Raw genomic sequence first — 18,894 nt, 5'->3', positions numbered from 1 at the left:
CGGTTTTCCTACATAAGCTTATTTGAGTCAGCAACTGATGTTTTCACGGATGATTTGGCTTTCTCTGTCTCAGAAACGCAGAGTAGCTTTTTCTAATATTAACCTTTTCATGAATTTAAATAAACAAATAGCGCCAGATATCAATGAGAACAAAACACAGTCATGCATTATGTACAGGAACACTACCTTAAAAACATAAGCAACAAAGCTGTGTGCAATATTAATAAGATGCTAATGTTGCTCCACTTAATGACATTAAGGTTGCCTATGTCTCCACTTAACCAAGCTTCTGTTGTGCTGTTAGTGCCAGTTTGGCAATGCTTATGAAACAATGGTAATTGTGTGTGAGTAACTTTAAAAGAAACTATTGGTTTTGTTAGTCTGCCCAAAGTTAAAATATGTTATTATAATTTCTCCTTTGGCTTAGAGAAACCCATGGCAGTAACTCTCATTGTAATATGTTCACTAATAGGTGGCTGTGATGTATTAGACTAAATGACAAGTATACGTTGATGCATTGGTTAATGTAACCATCTGGATATCGGGCCTAAGTTATCTAATATATTTACTGTTTACTGGGGTTGTCATAACAGGTCAATAGGCAAAATTCCTCTGTTGCTATGTGTTAATAAATAAAGCCAGACATTTGGGGCCGAGATGATGTTTAGACTCAAGTCGTTTTTTTATTAATTGTTGTCCCAGGTAGGATTTACGGCAATATATTCAATTTAATCTTCACTCCTATGTGTTTGTGTTATTGGAGATGTGGCCATGGTATTGGATGGGGACATGACATAGTATTGCTTTTGGGAATTTGTGAAACAGTATTTTGCGAGGCAAAGCAGCATTTCTAAGTGCGCCAATTGCATTTGCATGTTATGTGCGACGTGTGTGTGTGTGTGTGTGTGTGTGTGTGTGTGTGTGTGTGTGTGTGTGTGTGTGTGTGTGTGTGTGTGTGTGTGTGTGTGTGTGTGTGTGTGTGTGTGTGTGTGTGTGTGTGTGTGTGTGTGTGTGTGTGTGTGTGTGTGTGTGTGTGTGTGTGTGTGTGTGTGTGTGTGTGTGTGTGTGTGTGTGTGTGTCTGCGTGAGCACAAATGGTTGGCTATAATGCATTGTTTGCATGCTTTGTTGCTCACTGTTGATTGTCATCTTGTATGTGCATGAACATTCAAAAGACAATGCTGATACGACTCAATCGGCCTCATGCAGAAAACGATATAAGAAAGGAAAGTACCATTTGAGTAATAGGAGCTCTTTAAAAATAATATGACTCCTAAATTCAGGTGAAGCTTTTTCAGCTGTTTAGTTTTCAAGTGTCTTTGTTTATCTCTCTCCGACACTCATTTGGTTTGATATGACTGCCCTGTCAAAACAACATACTTCTAGCTTGGCACAGTGATTTACTTGTTATGCAGGTTTTAGGCACTTTCCCCCCCCTCATGTTCATCTTGTTCTAATGTTGTATGATGTTATCTTGTCTGGCTTATCTGCACATCTGATTGCATGAGTAAGATTGCCTTTTTCAGTAATTACTGTAAATATTGAATGAATGTGTCAAAACTGAAAAAAGGGTAGTTTGGTTCTGGGTGAGACCTCTGGAGCCACAGTCTGGTTACAAACCTCAGTCACTTAAAGCTAGCTGGAAGTTGGCAAAAGCAATAATCATCAACATTTGGAGAAACAAACCTTGCCAAGTCTTCATTTAGTCAAACAAATCCTAAATAGGATCACTTGACACAATACAGAAAACATAACTGATGTTGGACAGCGGTTTTTCAACTGACTCCAGTAAACCTTCACAGACATGGACTTATAAATCATAGATCAAAGAATATAAAGGTGTTTAGATAAGTGCATCCTACTGTTTATGTTTCCTATTTACTGACCTCAAATTACACACTTCTAAAGCACATTCTTGTGTTTTCCTTGTGGAAAATGTGTATACTGATTTAGCTTTCACATTTCCCCTTTGCTTTTGAGGTTATTATATAAGACCCCATACTACAGTATCAATCTTTTCTCCAGCTCTGTCTGTCCCTGTCTCCGTCTCTTTCTTATTCTGTCTGTTTGGAGCTTGCTTTATCTCAAGCTCTCTCACTGCCTGTCTGGCAGGATGTCAACTATTGATTTATACAAGCAACATTTTAGCAATGATGGCAGCTTAAGGCTTGTGCCAAATAGAATACAACACACAGGAGATCAGGTTTCAGACAAGCTGGCTGGCATACGTGAAGAGGAAGCAAAATGACAGTAACCACTGCATTGTTTCAATTGAAGAAAAAATAAGGATAATGGCCTTTAATAGGGATGTACAGGTAATGAAGGACGAGAAAAGGGAAATAGTTGTGTTTGTAAGGAAGAATGATTGAACACTGGTTTGTTTTAGTTACTGTTTAAATGCTTCCTCTTACTGTATGCAGTGATCATGTGCAGGAAATTGTCCAATTTTAAGTTACAGTTTTACGTTATTATCAGCAGCCACAATCATTGTAATTTCTGTAAACAGATAAACGATAAATGTCTGTCAGTGATTTATATTTGGGGATCAAACTGTAAAAACATAAAGTCAGACCTATTTAGAGCAGCAGAAGTGTTATGGGATTCATTTTCACATTAAAGACAATGAAGAATTATATTATTAAGCCTTTAAAATATGTATTGTGTTGCTCCTTCTTCTGCAATGGTTTGATTGCACAGGAATGTAGAATTACTGCTACCAACTTCGTATATGGGCATTACATTTTGCGTGACAGTCTGAATACATAAAGCATGCACAGTAACTTTTACAACAATGGTTATGGACATTTTTTCAAACCCTATGTCTTTACAAACTATGATTTGACAGGTTGTTTGCTGAGACCATTTAAGAACAAAATAGTAGTTCCTCTCTGCTCTGCTTGCTGTGCTTGTGCAACAGACTCTGGTCCTTGCTGAGTCACACTTCACTGTTATGACAGTTTGATACAGACCGCCAGGGCCGTCCCCGGACAAATTGGGGCCCCAAGCGACATTGTGAGATGAGGCCCCGCCCCCCCAACCGACAGGAGTGAAAAAATATGTTTTGGAAACAAAGTACTTTGCAAATATAATTCCTGTTTATTATTATTATCAACAGAGTTACTTTTTTATACAGTGAGGTAAATGATAAATGTGCATGTATGTCGTTCATATGCGTTTACAGGTGAATACGTCTGCATTTCCTGCCAAATACTAGCCTCAAAAAGATTAAATATAATTAATGCAAATAAACTACTTCTACTAATAATAATAATAATAATCATAATAATCATAATCAATTCAATAATATAAATACTATATTATTTATTATAATATAGTTGTAATATAGTCAAGACAAAACATGCTTATTACATGCTCAAAAACTGATATTTCTTAAATCTGTATTCAAATGTAGTTCCCTCTGTCAGCAATGTATCAACAACTACACACACATTTCTATCAGTATTTCTCTGTGTTGTGGTTGACATGATGATGACTATAGGAGTTAAGGGGAGAGGCTGAGCTTCACCATGAAATGTGCAAATTGACATACAAATGAATAAAAGGGGAAACAATGTGGCTGGGGGGTGCGCAGAGAACTGCGCTAAGAACTGCGCACAAGCCGGACTCATGCCCCCTGTGTGAGGCCCCCTGCGCAATGTGAGGCCCTCTGCGCAATGTAAGGCCCCCTGCGCAATGTGAGACCCCCTGCGCAATGTGAGGCCCCCTGCGCAATGTGAGGCCCCCTGCGCAATGTGAGGCCCCATGCAGCCTGCATGATCGGCCTGTAGGGAGCGACGGCCCTGCAGACCGTAATGGCGCAGAGATGTCTGCCCCTGACTCTTGAAAAGGTTAACTGCTCCATATACAGTTGCAAGAAAAAGTATGTGAACCCTTTGGATTCTCCACACATAGCGTTGTGTGTTCCTTCCAAACAACTCAACTTTGGTTTCATCTGTCCACAGAATATGTTGCCAGTAGTGCTGTGGAACATCCAGGTGCTCTTTTGCAAACTTCAAACGTGCAGCAATGTTTTTTCTGGACAGCAGTGGCTTCCTCCGTGGTGTCCTCCGTGGTGTCCTCCCATGAACTCCATTCTTGTTCAGTGTTTTATGTATCGTAGATTCGTCAATAGAGATGTTAGCATGTGCCAGAGATTTCTTTAAGTCTCTAGCTGACACTCTAGGATTCTTCTTCACCTCATTGAGCGTTCTGCGCTGTGCTCTTGCAGTCATCTTTACAGGACGGCCACTCCTAGGGAGAGTAGCAACAGTGCTGACCTTTCTCCATTTATAGACAATTTGTCTTAGTGGACTGATGAACATCAAGGCTTTTAGAGATACTTTTGTAACCCTTTCCAGCTTTATGCAAGTCAACAATTCTTAATCGTAGGTCTTCTGAGAGCTCTTCTGTGCGAGGCATGGTTCACATCTGGCAATGCTTCTTAAGAATAGCTAATTCAAAACTGGTGTGTATTTTTTATAGGGCAGGGCAGCTTTAACCAACACCTCCAATCTCGTCTCATTGATTGGACTCCAGGTTGGCTGACTCCTGACTCCAATTAGCTCTTGAAGAAGTCTTTAGCCTAGGGGTTCACATACTTTTCCCACCCTGCACTGTGAATGTTTACATGGTGTGTTCAATAAAAACATATAATTGTTTGTGTGGTATTAGTTTAAGCAGACTGTGTTTGTCTATTGTTGTGACTTAGATGAAGATCAGAAAACATTTTATGACCAATTTATGCAGAAATCCAGGTAATTCCAAAGGGTTCACATACTTTTTCTTGCAACTGTAACACGACAAATCCACTAGTGTAACCAAGTGCCTTCCTCTTTTTTAGGCAATCACTAAATGCTCCAAGTCAATTTAGTAAAGGCCTTAATGACAAACTCACACACACCCTTGTCCTTTGGATATGACAAGAATATGAGACTGTTCCCTGGTAGTCACTCAGTTTAATAAATAAATCAAGCGGACAGGGGAGAAAGGGTCTGAAAAGTACCACTTAAACAATTATTACCTCCTTGTTCCGCTGAGGCTTCTACTTAATATTTGATGACTCTTTTCCTTTGCCTCCTCCTCCACCTTCTTGTCCTCCTTCTCTCCTGTCTTTATTTTTGCTGTTCCGGCCAATAAAAAGGTCAGCCTCCCTCAGTTGATCTCTGTTATTTAGTGTCAGGGCAGACTTGACTTCCTGAAAAGCGTCACATTTAGATACCAATTCCTGTACTGAGAGCATGGTGTCATATTGACTTTGGGTATATCTCCAAAGATCTCCATTTTGTATGTTGTATACAGATTTGCAGTAAAAGCATCAGATTGATTTAAGCTCAATACAAAGAGAGCTCTTCCCTGCATTTGTTTGATCAGTAAATGACACAGAGGAACAAGGAGTTGAAAGCAAAGAGGGTCAATAGTGATTTTGTGATCAGAAGTTCCCAAAGAAAACACATACATCAACATACAGTATTTTCTCTATTTGTGGGTTTCCTGGTTGAAAGCGTTGACCTTCCTGACTTTTCCATGCTCTTTCCATCTCTTTTCAGGTCAATATATTAAAGTGAATACAAGGGATTGTGGATTATATTGTAAGTAACTAGTAAGGTATTATTTTAAGGTACACAGTGAAGAAAACGTTAACATTACTGAAATTCGTACACGAGAGGAATTGAACACAGATTAACATATGAGCAAAATAAAAGAAGATTACATTTTTCTGATAAAAAAATTACCTTTCAAGGATCAGGGTGTATGATATAGTGCCATCTAGTGGTGAGGTTGCAGATTACAAACAACTCAATACCCCTCCCATAACCCCTTCCCCTAAACATCTCAACTGTATAATTTCTTCTGTCGCTATGAATATATATTTGTCAAAAAAAAAACTCAAATTGTCAGTATTTTGTTTTCCAGTGTTGAAGTATATTACTCGAATAAATGTACTCTTATTGGGTCAGGCCCTGATGCATTGCCATAAGTGTGTGTGTCAAAACGGGTAACCATCAAGCTGATCCATTATGACATGGCATATAATAATCACTACAGAAATAAGTGGTGTGCTTTGAGGAAGTATAACCCACCAAATTAACAAAAGTATTGAATTGGATTTGAACTGCATCCAACTCAATGATTAATGAATCATTGATTATCATCAGTCCCCAATAATATTGGAAGACTGATCAAGAGCCATCCTTAGATTCATCTCTGCTGATCTGAATCTCAACATCACAGTATTTTCCACAGTTTAACACAGGAGCTTTCAATAAAGTCAGTATATATCAAGTTAATGACATTACAGTAGCTCCCAGTCGATACTAACACAGTCACTTTCCTGCGTTTACTTTACTAAGTACTCCCGTCCTCCTGTCCTGTCTTTTTCCTTTAATGGCTGTCTTCCTGTCTCAATTATTCACTTCCATCTCATTCACTAACAACCCTGTTAGATTGCAGTCATTATTGCAGCTTCCAGGTGTGACAGTATACGGCTTGCATTATTGTATGCTACAAACAAAAGTTGATTTGGAGTCTTTGCAAAGGCTTTAACCTGCTATCAAGTATTATGCCCCAAATTCATTAAATATAATCAAGGTAATTTTGTTTATATTGTCAGTGTTAGTCACAATGTGCACATGTAGAAAAACAGCCAATCATATGATGTTGTTCACCTATTGCAGATGAGTCAGACGACTGTATTAAGAGGTGGTGAGTGAGGTTGTGCAAACTAATTAAATAACTCCGGTCTGTACACATTGCTGCAGGAGCTAAATGCGGTTCTTCATTTTTGATTGCCCCATTTTCCCTCAGATGATATTGCCAATTCTTTTTTTTTTTGCTTAGAGCTTGCTGCTGGCTTTATTCTTTCTATAACAGCAATACATAGCATAATGTGTCTGTTATGTAATTATATATTATCTTATTCCGTATGTTTTTTCTTGAGTGCAGCTGTTATCACTAGATGGCAGTGTTGGAAAATAACTTCACTTCCAGATAAGGCAAGTTTGATTTATTTGTGTGTGTGTGTGTGTGTGTGTGTGTGTGTGTGTGTGTGTGTGTGTGTGTGTGTGTGTGTGTGTGTGTGTGTGTGTGTGTGTGTGTGTGTGTGTGTGTGTGTGTGTGTGTGTGTGTGTGTGTGTGTGTGTGTGTGTGTGTGTGTGTGTGTGTGTGTGTGTGTGTGTGTGTGTGTGTGTGTGTGTGTGTGTTACACTGACTGCTGTCTGACTGCCAAATTCTGGCTGGCTGGTTTTTGAAAGGCATCAACTGACTTTTTGGACAGTGGTGACAGATAACAGAAAACTCTCTCTCTCATAAACACACACACACACACACACACACACACACACACACACACACACTGTCTAGGGCAGGTTGGTTTGCCAGAAGAAGTTGTAAGATGTCTAACTTAAACCAAGCATATTCGTCTTGCATAAGACACAAACGTATTTGGGACAGGATGTAACAGAAACAGAAAGTCATATTTAAATAGGGAATACATGTTAAATATAAGAACATTATTTCAAACTAAATATCATTTTTGGACTGTGCAATTTAATTTCATCCCTCTGGCCTCTGTACCTTGTACTAAAATGTCATACAACAAACGCTTAATTGAAGAAAACAAAGGATTGAATCAGCATTATATCATAGCTTTTACTCTGACAGCACTATCATACCTCCATCCCTCTTATCTCTTTCTGTTTCAACGGACACGGAGTGAGTCTATTTGTGGATCTCTGTGTAATATCCTTTGCAAGTCTGCACCACAGGCTGTACAGTGTGAAAACTGAACACTCACAAATACTGTTTTGCTGTTATAAAACTATCAGAAATAAGTAAAACTACTTGTTCTGCTCTTAAATGTTCCCAGTGACTGAGGTAGTATTACCTATGGATAGACGGAATGACACTGACACCAAAACTCATGAAGTTCCACTTTGTTTATCTTTTTAACAGTTATTTATTATAACAATATAAGATTGTTCGCAGGCAGCATTTTGAGTTTCAGCTCCTGTATATAGGCCGCAGTTTGGAAATGTAGTCCAGTGGTTTCCAGCGCAGCGGTCAGTCCACTCCATATTTTTTTTGTGTTGTTGTTGCTTAAGACTTGGTAAATGTACCCCTTTGGGCCTCTAACAGTTATTTTAATGAAACCATCTGAGAATTTAAGAGGGAAAAGGCCCCAAACAGACAATATAGTCTCAAGCCAATTGGTTGTATTGTATGAGCTCATTTCTTTTAGTCGATATAGACAACTTTTAAACTCCCCCCTAGGGTTTCCAAGTGGTATTACTGTTGGGGCCATTGTAGTAACGAAAACCTGATCACTTTTTGTTTTTCTCAGAGCCTAGCAACTACCAAAACACAGGACACACTGCTTTTTGATCTACATTTACAGTTTTTTTTTCACCGTTAGCCATTTCCGATGCAGGGGATTTCAAAAGGGTAACTGGGGATAGCTTTACCGATAGCTACCTGGAAATGAAAAGTGCTTTACTCTTCCTGTTCTGGTTTCACAATTGTTGAGATTTTTCCTTTGTGTCTTAAATTGAGCCGAGAGATTGTACTTAGTGGCAGTCAGAATTGAATATGAAAGTGATGCTTAGGGCACCAATCTTAAAGCTTATTGAGTCATTATTAGCTGTTTCATTGTTCAATCAATACGTAATTTACCTTTATTTATTGAAAAGGACAACACACAGTAATTGACATTTTTGTAAAATTCAATTGCAGTCCGTTTGCGACATGTTTTGAAACCATAGCCCTACTGTGTTAGACAATTAGACACCTTAAAGACAGCAAAAGAAACAAAATAATATATAATGAAAGCAAAACACATGTAGATCACTATTTTATCTGTAAATTAACAAGCAGGCCTACATTTTTCAAATAAATGAAGTAAACAACTATAGGCTACCCAATTCTCTATTAAAAGAATAGAAGAAGTATTATGTTACTATAAATACAGGAAGTAGAGGGAAAGGGAAAGTACTGTTACTTTGTAGGTAACACTTGAGTAAATGTTGTGGGCTTTTACTTACAAGTGGAGTAGTAGCCAACCTTTATATATTGGTGTATTGATTTGAGGCTTTTTTGTCATGTGCACAGTAGCACAGTGTAATGACAATGAAAAGCTTAAGTCACAGGCTCCTCCAACAATGCAACATGAATATATAAGTATAGGACATAAAACAAATAAATCAAATTGGTAGTTAAGCAGGCTTCAATATCTTAATACCTCCCTCACCGTGCATGGGGTAAGTGTAACTAGTGGCTGAACTGAAGGTGTCAGACCTCCTCACCCTGGCTTTGACCCCAGCAGCGCCTCTAATCTGCAGCGAGCAATGAGAGGCATTATTCAACTGCTCGCATGAGGAGGAGGCGGAGGAGGAGGAGGAGGGAGGGGAAGTAACGACGTAGTAGCGACTCAGTCAGTCAGGGAACCAAAGTTTCCAGCGACTCAGCCATCACGGTCTCAAACTTTTCTGAAATGCACTCCTCACTCGGCAGCTGCGAAGGGGATTTAAGCGGCGATAGGAGGCCGTGAACTCGGGTGTACTTTCTGCAGGGGCTCGGTCCGACCCGGAGAGTCTGAATATGGGTCAGACTGCTGTGTTAGCGGTGTCTCAGCCTGCGAGCGGTGAGTGTTATGTATGTATGTATGTATGTATGTATGTATGTATGTATGTATGTGTGTGTGTGTGTGTGTGTGTGTGTGTGTGTGTGTGTGTGTGTGTGTGTGTGTGTGTGTGTGTGTGTGTGTGTGTGTGTGTGTGTGTGTGTGTGTGTGTGTGTGTGTGTGTGTGTGTGTGTGTGTGTGTGTGTGTGTGTGTGTGTGTGTGTGTGTGTGTGAGACAAGAGGGAGGCACGTACACACATTCCGCTATTTGTATGTCAGGATGTCTGATCATTTCTGCTTTCCTCTTTTAACATATGTGACGCTTATTTCAAGGAAACTTCCTCACAGCTCAACTCAAACAAAGCGCGTTATGGGTTCATGCTAATTGTTGGTTAGCTGGTAGCAGTGGTGGGAAAAGTATTCATATTCTTTACTTGAGTTGAAGTAGGCTACTAATACCACACTGTAAACAAAGTCAATTTCAAGAAAAAGTACTGCATCAAGAGTACTTGACTTGAGTAAAAGTATTTAAGTACGATGAGGATAATGTCACTTTTAGTTGTTGGAGGGTGTAATCCATATCAAATAATCCTACTTTTAAAGCAGTGTGTCAAAATATGGAATAACTAAATAAAACATAAAAGACTAAAAAGTACGAAATGTGTTTCCAAAATGTAGTAGGGTAAAAGTGTAAAGTAGTATAAAATACAAATGTGTGATTAAGTACAGTCCTTGAGTAAATGCACTTAGTTACTTTCCATCACTGGCTACTATGGTGTTGTAAATGAATTAATACGCTCTTGCATCATTACTATCTCTCTTTCCAAATGTTTCGCTTGTTGTGTTATCCAACTGTTGTAAAACTGCTGAAATACTCACTGTTAAAGCAGGCTACTTGTGCGTTGTGTAATCAATTAGTTTCTGCTGTGTAATGAAGTGCACTGTTTAGTTTATGTGCGTTTATGTATTTAGCAACCAGTTTGACATGAGTCCAAATGAACAGCTTAGTTTGTTTTCCTACTAGAGACCAGAAATTGACATGAGAGCTATCTAAAGCCTGTCTAACTCAATGCAATCTGGGTGGACTTGCATTTAATTCAAAGTCAGGACCCTGTTGATCAACACAACATCACGTTACAATCAACACTACTTATCTCTGTAAATACTCTGTAGCAAAGGTCATCTCTTATAGTTTAAGTTGCACACATCATTTGTATGTTGTCATCGTGTAAAGGCACTGTAGCTATCTGTAGGACTGCAGCTAGTACTTATTGTAATATTTATTTTTTTCTAACCAACACTTAAAGAAAGTACTTCGTTTTACAACCATGATATGAAACAGGAATGCAGCACATGTTTATAATTGAGCGGCTGGATCTACATATAAGGGCTCCAACAAGTTTTTACCATCATTGATTATTCTGCTGACTATCTTTTCAATTAATTGATTTGAGGTTTTTCCAATAGAATGTCAGAAATAGTGACAAATGACCACATCAATTTGAGCAAACACATGGACATGTCTTCAAAATGTCTTGTTTTTTTCCCACCAAAAATCCCCAATGATATCACTTGAACCTTTAATTGTCAAGTAAAAGCAATCCTAGTGTTTCAGGTCTAGTTGTTATAGTTGTATTATCTCTATTTCTGTCATTATTTCATGTTTTAAACATTAAAGTCGAAATATATAAAACAGCTCAATACACACCACATTAATATGAACCTCTGCTTTAGATGAACAGTTCATCAGTCAGTGTCAAATTAGTTTCATATTTAGAGAACAACACATCAAAGTGTTATCCAATACTCCTTGATATCGATTGTCCAAGTTTCATTGGCATGAACACGATGCTTTAAAAGATTTTTCCTCATTTGGTGTTATGATGATGGTGGGAGGGAGCGCTATAGTGTGAATAAAAAATGTGTTTCAGTTGGATGGAGACTGATCGATTATTCTTCCTGATTCAAATGATTATGTTGCATGCTGAAAAAACCCCACATGGTTCCGCTTCATAGCTGTTTTACAGCTTTTGATCATATAACATAACGTTCCCCAGCAAAATGGAGTTAAATCTGTTGTCATATCTGTCCTCTCAGTCTGCAGAGGAAGATTGTGTCATGTGATCAAAGCGCTTGAGCAATAGTATGCCCTTGTGGTGAGATGTTGTCTGTTGATGTTTGCAGGATAAAGAACTGTATGTACTAATGTATACATCTATGACAACATCAATCAGAAATTGGCGAAATTCTTTAAGAAAAGCCAACCTGTTTTGATCATGGCTACAACATTACTCCAGTCTGTAACTGAAGTATTAGAAGAAAAAAACCTGTGGATGAGTCATGAAGCTTATGAAGCCTAAACATATAAAACACAAGACTACAGTAGCACATGAGAGTGTGAAAACCCTCCACACTGGCAACTCATTTTTTGGCAATCTGTAGTCCTTTGTCTGTCAATGAGCAATACAAGTGCGCATTCACATTTGTTAACATTTTTTATGGGAATGCTTTAAGGCAGAGAGGCACAGGAAGGGACGAAGGACTCCGGATGAAAACAACACTGAACATTTTTTATGACGCTGTCAGCATTTAGAGTAAAACGAAGACTGTTTTGTAGCTCACTTAAAACCAACATGCATAGGAACCTGAGGCTGTAATTATGATCTACTGTATATGCAGTGCATGGCTGCATTATGGGTTACATTATGAGGCTGTGTTTGTGATTTAAATGCTGAATGTATAGTACTAATAGCAGGAGAGAGTCGTATTGGAAGATCATCAACATAAAACGGATATCCTCCTAAACGTAATGACTTATGACGCTGCGTTTAAAACACTATAAAGCTTCAGTTTCCTGTTTGATTACGTTATGGTCTGTACTTAAGCCTAATTCAAGCTGCTACAGTAGGTCCTGTGAGTATCATGAGTTAAACAGTACTGTGCTTCTCTGGCCTTTTGGAGAAAGAGTTGGAAGAAATGACCAAAGTGTTTAAACTTCAGCTAAAGCCCAGCCCGCCCCCCTGCTCTCGTCCAACACCTCTTTTTGCCTTTTTTTACTTCCTAGTTTCTGCTTTCTTTCCCACATTTGTTTTGCCCCACCTCTGTTTCCACCTCTCACCTTCTCTCCTCTTTTTTGTCTCTTTTTGCCTCTTTTTTTTCTCCCCCTTCCATCCCTCTTCCTCTGTTGGTGACGTCTGGTTCTTCCCTCCCCGGTGACTTGTAGTGAAGGAAGGAAGCCTCTCCCTTTCCCCTCCTCCTACACACATGTTCCTGCTATAACGCCTAACAAAACAGACAGGATTTGCCAAAATATATATGCACTTTAACCCTAACATTACTTCTGTTCTTCTACATTAATGTAACTTAAAAGTTAACTTAATAAATCCTGTGTGTGACTTCTTCATTGTCGTGCCACAAGTTGAGTTCCTGATTATCCCACGCATTTCCACAGCTGCGATTTATCCAAATCCTGACTCACCCTTCTAGCATGACATCGCGAGTCATCTGTTACAAAATAAACGCCTCTGTGAAAAATAGTGTGGAATCGTGGAGTCGAGTCAGCAGTTTTATTGTGTAATAAAGTCCCTGAGTAATTGAGGTAGACTGAAGCTGCATTTCTTTGATTAAAAAGCTGTAGTCAGTATTATTTGCTTTCTTGAACAGATCTGAATGCAGGATTGTAGTAAAACTGCGGATGTTTGCAGTTCTTTTGTCTAATGATGAATGGATTTTAATACTGGTAATTGACTTGCTGAAGCATACAGTATACAACATGTTGTATTATTCAGCTAATCAATAAACTGAAGCTCTTATGTAATCTTTTCTTGTTGCCTCTTCGCTGAGGTTTACAGTATGTTTAATTTTAATTTGACTTACTGTAGTGAAACTGTAGTGTTCAAATTTGTCTTCCTGAGGCTTTGAGGTTAAGCTCTATTGTATTTTTTATAAAGCTATCTGTGTCGTGATAGTGGCTAATGCAGTTTTTAAAAGTAACATGTATTTAAATATTGTGATTCTGATGTCCATTGCTTATTAAATATATTTAAATGTGTCTGAAAAATGAACATAAAAGCTAAAAACGTGTTACCACACAAAATGGGACCTATTTATATATATTTAGTAAATGTTTTCTCTCGGCCAATGTATCCAGTTTCCTGGGAATGTAGGCTTAAGAAAATATCCACTTCCTGTAACACGTGTCAGTCACAAATCTTCCCTATCCATTTATTCCTATAGGATACAGTTGGGCCTTTTTGTAAACAGCAAAGGCAATCAAACATGTCATCTGTCTTTTTTGCTTAAAATACTTATAATTACTAATAATAAAAGCAATGAGGCCAATGTCTGTTGATAGAGAGGATTTTCTGCCTATAAAAAGACTGTTTACTTTCACTATCTCCTTCTCTCTCCCCTTCCTATTTGATTTAAAGTCTAAAGTCCATGATAATAGTTATTTTGCCCCTATTTGGTTCCCACTAGAAGTGTTACCGTAATGGTGATGATAATCTCTGTTACTGATGTTCCCATCATTAGCTGCGCAAAGCAGCTGCTGAAATGTTCCTATTGTTGCGATTTGATATCAACACAGGAACAGGAAATGACTGTGTGTGTGTGAGAATTAAATTGGTGTCAGGGGAGAGCATGTACTGGGGCTCTGCACTGCACTTTTCCATGTCTTCACTCTTGGTTGTTGTGCTTTTAATTGCCCTGTTGTTTTGTTTTTGTTATTTAATGCAGGATTTCACAGTAATGCGTTGACAACATGAACATGTGGCAGTTAGCGATGGTTTAGGGCTGCTCCTTCTTAGTAGATTAGTCCACTGATTGTTTTTAGTGTTTGTTTGATTAGAATTTCTAGTTGATCAATCATATTTTATGATCTTCCACTCTGAAAGTCTTATTTCCAAGAAACTTTTGAGAACCTTTGCAGTAAACACAAGACTTAAAGGGGACCTTGTGCATGACTCTTGTGAATCCTGAGAAATGTGGATTTAATCCACTCGGCCTGATCTATATGTCGACAAAATCGTATGAGTTGACTAAGAATTGCTTTATCCAACAACTGCTCTAATTGCTCTTGATATAACAGCCCCACTTTATAACGCTCAATAACATACGTCTCCTGCAGACCACCGAATGCTTTAAAACCATATGTTTACATGTGATATATTCAGGGTGCTCTTACCTGAAACAGCACATTGATCAGCAGTCAGAGGCAGATCATAGCTCTCAGCTCAGGTCCATCAGTGGAGTCCTAATGAGCAGCAGATGGCCAGCTAAATCTACTGAGAGCCAACCAACAGAGTATTGATTGTTTACTATTTGATCCGAAGGCTCCATCAGATGTGAGAACAAATACAGATTACAGTGTTTCCCCTAGGGTTTACTGCTGTGGGGGGGTGCTGTCTGAGCTTGTGGGGCGGGGGGGGGGGGGGGGGGGGGGGGGGGGGGGGGGGGGGGGGCTGGCAGGCATTGGGATATATATTTTTTAAATCCTCTGGAGCAGAGAAGAGGAGCTGTGGATTATTGTTATTGATTAATGCATCAGTGTTTCTTAGGGTCAAAAACACTAAATTCACAACTTAAAATGAAAGTGTTTAGTTTATTTAATAAAAGAGCACATGTTTCAATGCGAAAAGTGACAGTAGATATAGATTAGTTTGCAATTTGGTTGCTATATATATATATATATATATAAAATTATTTTTAAAAAAATAATACAAAAAAAAAATTATAATATATATTTTTTAACACCCTTGAATTTCAGGGGGGGCGCGGGGCTCCGGTGGCGGGGTGCAGCGCCCCTCCAAGACAATGGGAAACACTGAGATACGTTCCAAATGGTGTATTTTATTTCCTGCACTTCAACTGGAATCATTCATTTACCTTTTTGGCAAAAGGCGGCCCAACTAATAATTCCTTATAAATGTGCTAAACATCTGGATCATCCGGCCAAACTGCTAAGTGAGTTTCAGCTGATTTTCTGCTGACTATGTTGCTGCATAAGCCTCTTAGATAGAACTCAGAAAAACTGCACTGTTGACTTTTCAACCAAACTGTATTATGTTTCTAGCCACCGTTATTGAGAGGGTCATGAGCTGTTGGTCTTTACATCTTTACCCATCATCAGCAAACATCTGATTTAGTCACATCACTGTTTCTGTGTATCTGTGAATGAAGCTGAATGAAATGCCTTCCACCATCTCACTCTCTTGAAAAAAAAAAATAATCTTGGAACATGAATGTGAACACAAACATAACAGACATAAGGAGCCAGTCAATGACATATGGTAGGAACATTTCTTAGACAGGGTGATCAGAAGTAGTTACAAACATCAAGAAAATAAGCACAGTTATAATCCCAATTTCAAAAAGTAAAAACGTTTAACACATCAAATAAAATCGCCATAGTTATATAGAATAGTGTAAGCTATATTGACCCATGCAAGGGTAAAATAGCTGACCTCCAGTATTTTTTCAACAGCTTGTAGCATACAACATGCCACATCTTAGACCAAACTGTCAGTGGTCAAGTGACTTGACTTTGAAGTTATTATTTGTGTTGTAATGTTCCGGTACACTCAAACACATCTACTGATAACTGACCATAGCCACAGGTTTAGACTTCAGTTTTTGCTGCTACAGTAACTTGACAATCGTTTAGGGAACACATTTTTGAGGGAGAAAGATTTTGTGAGAAATTGCTCTCAAAAGTATTTGTTTGTATATTTTAAAACTGTTATCCCAGCTGGAGTTTCTGCAGTCAGGAGACATGAGTGTTTCAGCAGCAGCTGTTATGTAGCTGAAAAAAAAAAAAGCCGGAAGAAATCACACACCACCTCTCTTTCCTCTGCACACATGCACTCACACACGCACAGACAGACACACACGCACAGACAGACACACACACACACACGCGCACACTCAGCAGTCTTCCAGAGGGTTCACAGGACTTCTAATCTTTCAACAGGATGAGGAGGAGGTTGTGGAAGGACAGGGATCTAGCCAATACACACACAACACACACACACACACACACACACACACACACACACACACACACACACACACACACACACACACACACTGTATAAAGACAGAGTTAGAAATAATATTCCCCCTAACCCGTGAAAGAAGTAATTGATGCAGCAATGTGAAGCTACATTGTCAAAAAATAAGAAAACTAATATACTGAATATATTTCTGCAAGTATTGAGTTTTGTTAAACCAAAGAGGGCTCTTCTCGACTGATCAGTTGTTACATGTTAGTGGCATACATATTTTTTCAGCATTTCACAGCAAGAATAATGTTCGGTAAAACAAAACTTATTTTGCATCCTATCTCGTTAAACATCTTAAATCCTGTAAGGCAAGTCATTTAGTACATAAAAGACGCATTGGTGCCTAATAGCAATGTGCAAGATACCCTGATAGAAGTGTGTCATGAGTTACCCCCTGCGGTTTCCTCCCATATTTAATTTAATAACGGTGTGTAGTCAGTGTTATGCAGTATGAACGAGTGAAAAGAAGGCTTTGTTTGCTGGAAAGTAATCTGGACATAGTGTTCCCAACCATTTTAAAATCAAGCATTAGCTGTTAATAGCACAAACTGTTGTTTATTTATACAATAGCATGTGTATTTAAATCCCCATGCATCACAAGACATGAATGGCATATAGAGAACTGGACTGCATGGTTGTGTTGTATCACGATCAAAATCAGATGTTTGATGTTTTTCATTCCTGCATGTGTGTCTTGCAGTTGATGGGGTTGGAGAAATCCTCATCCCTGGCCCAGCTGTGACGTGGTGGTTGACAGCGCCACAAATACCCAGAATGCCCCTACATCCCGGCAGCAGCGATGGCAAGCTGTCGTCAATAGGACAAACTTTCAAACCCTGGAAGTGGAGAAAGAAGAAGACAAGCGACAAGTTCCAGGATCTTTCCAAGGTATGAGTATCTGTGTGTTTGTTTGAGAGTGTCCATAAAACATTTTGGCGCTCATTTTTGGATGTATGCTCAACATAAGTGTGAACAGGAGCCGTTGCTCCCAGAAGGCCTGTAAAAGGAAAATGTGCTTAGTAGCTCTCACTTAATTATTCCTGAAGTGCTGGCTGGAAAGAAGAGGGACAACGAGTAATACAAAAAGCAAAGACACACATTTTCATGGCTGCCAGGTTATGTCTTCTTCATTATTTATACTTAAAAAAGACAAATTCCGCTCTTTTTTAGGTTCATATTAGTATGTTGTCCTCTACTGTGACATGTCTCTATGCTTTAATGTTTAAAAGGGTGTTGGACTCCCTATGTTAGCCTTTGCAGACCGTTTACATGCACAAAAACCTTTATAACTACCTTTATATTGTAACGACCAGGTCTGCAAAAAGTCACTTTTGTAGAATTGCTTTTATGTGATTGTCCATCCATCCATCCATCCATCTTCTTCCCGCTTATCCGTGGTCGGGTCCCAGCAGAGAGCCCAAACTTCCCTTTCCCTGGCGACATCAACCAGCTCTGACTGGGGGATCCCAAGGCGCTCCCAGGCCAGCGAAGAGATATAATCCCTCCACCTGGTCCTAGGTCTACCCCTTGGTCTCTTCCCAGCTGGACGTGCCTGGAACACCTTCCCTAGGGAGGCGCCCAGGTGGCATCCTAACTAGGTGCCCGAACCACCTCAACTGGCTCCTTTCGACGCGAAGGAAGAGCGGCTCAACTCCGAGTCCCTCCCGGATGACCGAACTTCCTCACCTTATCCCTAAGGGAGACGACCAGCCCACCCTGCGGAGAAAAACCCATCTTCGGCCGCTTGTATCCGTGTTATGTGATTGTATTTGTCTTATTTTAATTGTATTCTTATTCTCTGTTTTTATTATTTTCAGTGTTATACTTCTTCATGTTTAAATGCTGTTGTTTGATTCACTTGCTGTCTGTGTATTTGTATGGTAAAGCGCTTTGTAACTACAGTAACAAGTATACTTTGAAAGGTGCTATATAGATAACAGTTTTTATTATTATGACCACAATACTATTATCTTAATAGCTGCACATCTCAGCTCTCTGTATCTCCGGCTGTGAACAGATCTTGTTGTCAACAAGGCCGATTAATTCCCTATGGTCCCATTCTCAAGAGGGTTTTAGATATAAAAAAGAGTTTAAGGGTGACAGGTTTGGCTCCTCCTATGACTCAATGTGTGTGCTGTCACGTGCATTGAGGATGTGGCAATCACAAGAGGAAAGTCGATGTTGTGCAATGCTTTTGTAGAACTCTGTGTAGTATGTATTG

The 18,894-nt window shown here is 39.1% G+C and overlaps 1 protein-coding gene across 6 annotated transcripts in view; it reads left to right on the top strand.

Moving 5' to 3' along the window:
• phactr2 (phosphatase and actin regulator 2) overlaps positions 1–18,894 on the top strand; it is a 57,325-nt gene that overhangs the window by 19,779 nt on the left and 18,652 nt on the right. For 4 of the 6 annotated variants that reach the window (XR_004571263.1, XR_004571264.1, XM_034238042.1 and 1 more), the window contains exon 2: positions 17,374–17,560. Coding sequence is in view for 4 of the 6 variants with exons in the window: in XM_034238042.1 (XP_034093933.1) it covers positions 17,374–17,560 (187 nt within the window). In the remaining 2 variants the exon portion in view is untranslated. Of the gene's footprint in view, positions 1–9,393; positions 9,634–17,373; positions 17,561–18,431; positions 18,890–18,894 lie in introns of those variants that run through there. The other 2 variants (XM_034238043.1, XM_034238044.1) reach the window with 2 other exon arrangements.

The sequence above is a fragment of the Gymnodraco acuticeps genome, unplaced genomic scaffold, assembly GCF_902827175.1.
Source record: "Gymnodraco acuticeps unplaced genomic scaffold, fGymAcu1.1, whole genome shotgun sequence".
Taxonomy (NCBI): Eukaryota; Metazoa; Chordata; class Actinopteri; order Perciformes; family Bathydraconidae; genus Gymnodraco; species Gymnodraco acuticeps.
Note: the sequence above shows the minus strand (reverse complement) of the source record. Positions and strands in the feature narration are given on the sequence as shown.